Source organism: Etheostoma spectabile, chromosome 19, assembly GCF_008692095.1.
Source record: "Etheostoma spectabile isolate EspeVRDwgs_2016 chromosome 19, UIUC_Espe_1.0, whole genome shotgun sequence".
Taxonomy (NCBI): domain Eukaryota; kingdom Metazoa; phylum Chordata; class Actinopteri; order Perciformes; family Percidae; genus Etheostoma; species Etheostoma spectabile.
The window spans coordinates 13,458,293-13,459,120 of NC_045751.1; the positions used below are offsets into that span (position 1 = coordinate 13,458,293).

The 828-nt window shown below is 42.1% G+C and overlaps 1 protein-coding gene across 5 annotated transcripts in view; it reads left to right on the forward strand.

Moving 5' to 3' along the window:
- The window catches only part of acin1b (apoptotic chromatin condensation inducer 1b), a 26,858-nt gene that overhangs the window by 22,134 nt on the left and 3,896 nt on the right, over nucleotides 1-828 (forward strand). For all 5 annotated transcript variants that reach the window (XM_032544087.1, XM_032544088.1, XM_032544091.1 and 2 more), the window contains one exon: nucleotides 306-413. In XM_032544087.1, coding sequence (XP_032399978.1) covers nucleotides 306-413 — 108 coding nt within the window. The remainder of the gene's footprint in view (nucleotides 1-305; nucleotides 414-828) is intronic.

Here is an 828-nt window from a genome sequence, read left to right on the forward strand (position 1 = left end):
ATGACAGCACTCAGGACATTTATCAGCCTTGTAAAAAAGGCCGTAGTTTGCAGCAGTAACACTTACTCTCTCTCTTGAGATGATTTGACAAATCCGTGACGAGAGTCATCGCTTTGATCTTCTGCCGATCACTCGTGCTCAAACAGGAGAAGGGGCCAGAATGTAGCAGCTGGACAATGGACTTTTTTCTATATCATTCCTTTTCGGTTTTGGATTTGTTGAAGTTATGGCCATGATATATTGGTCTAGCTTTAATAACTACACATAAAAAGGGTTATTTTCATCCTTCTCTCCTGTCCTCACAGTACTCTACAACAGAGGAGGCTGTCGCCACCAGAGCTGCCCTCCACGGATTCAAATGGCCTCCAAGCAATCCCAAGGTCCTCTGTGTCGATTTCTGTGAGCAGGATGAGGTAATAAAACACCTGAAATGTCAATGTTATATACAGATGGAAAAAAAGAGGAATCACCGTGGTTTGTTTATTAGTCTGTTATTGGAGCAACAAAATAATTGTACTTGGCAATTTTAAACAACTCAAACAAGATTATGAGATTGTTTACATGACTAGGCCTGGTTTATAATGGCTTATTCTACTGTCAGAAGTACATGGAATATAAAAAAAAAACATTTGATTGAATTGAACATTTGTTTACGTAAAGCTTCGATCACTAAAGGGTTTGCTTGGCTTTTTCTCTGGAAAAATATGCAACTGAACGTGGCTTCGGTGTCAGCCTGCTTCGGTATTGGGGCGGGTGTGGCTCAGTGGTAGAGCGGTTGCCTGCCAATCAGAAGGTTGGTGTTTCGATCCCTGGCCCTGCAGTCCCACG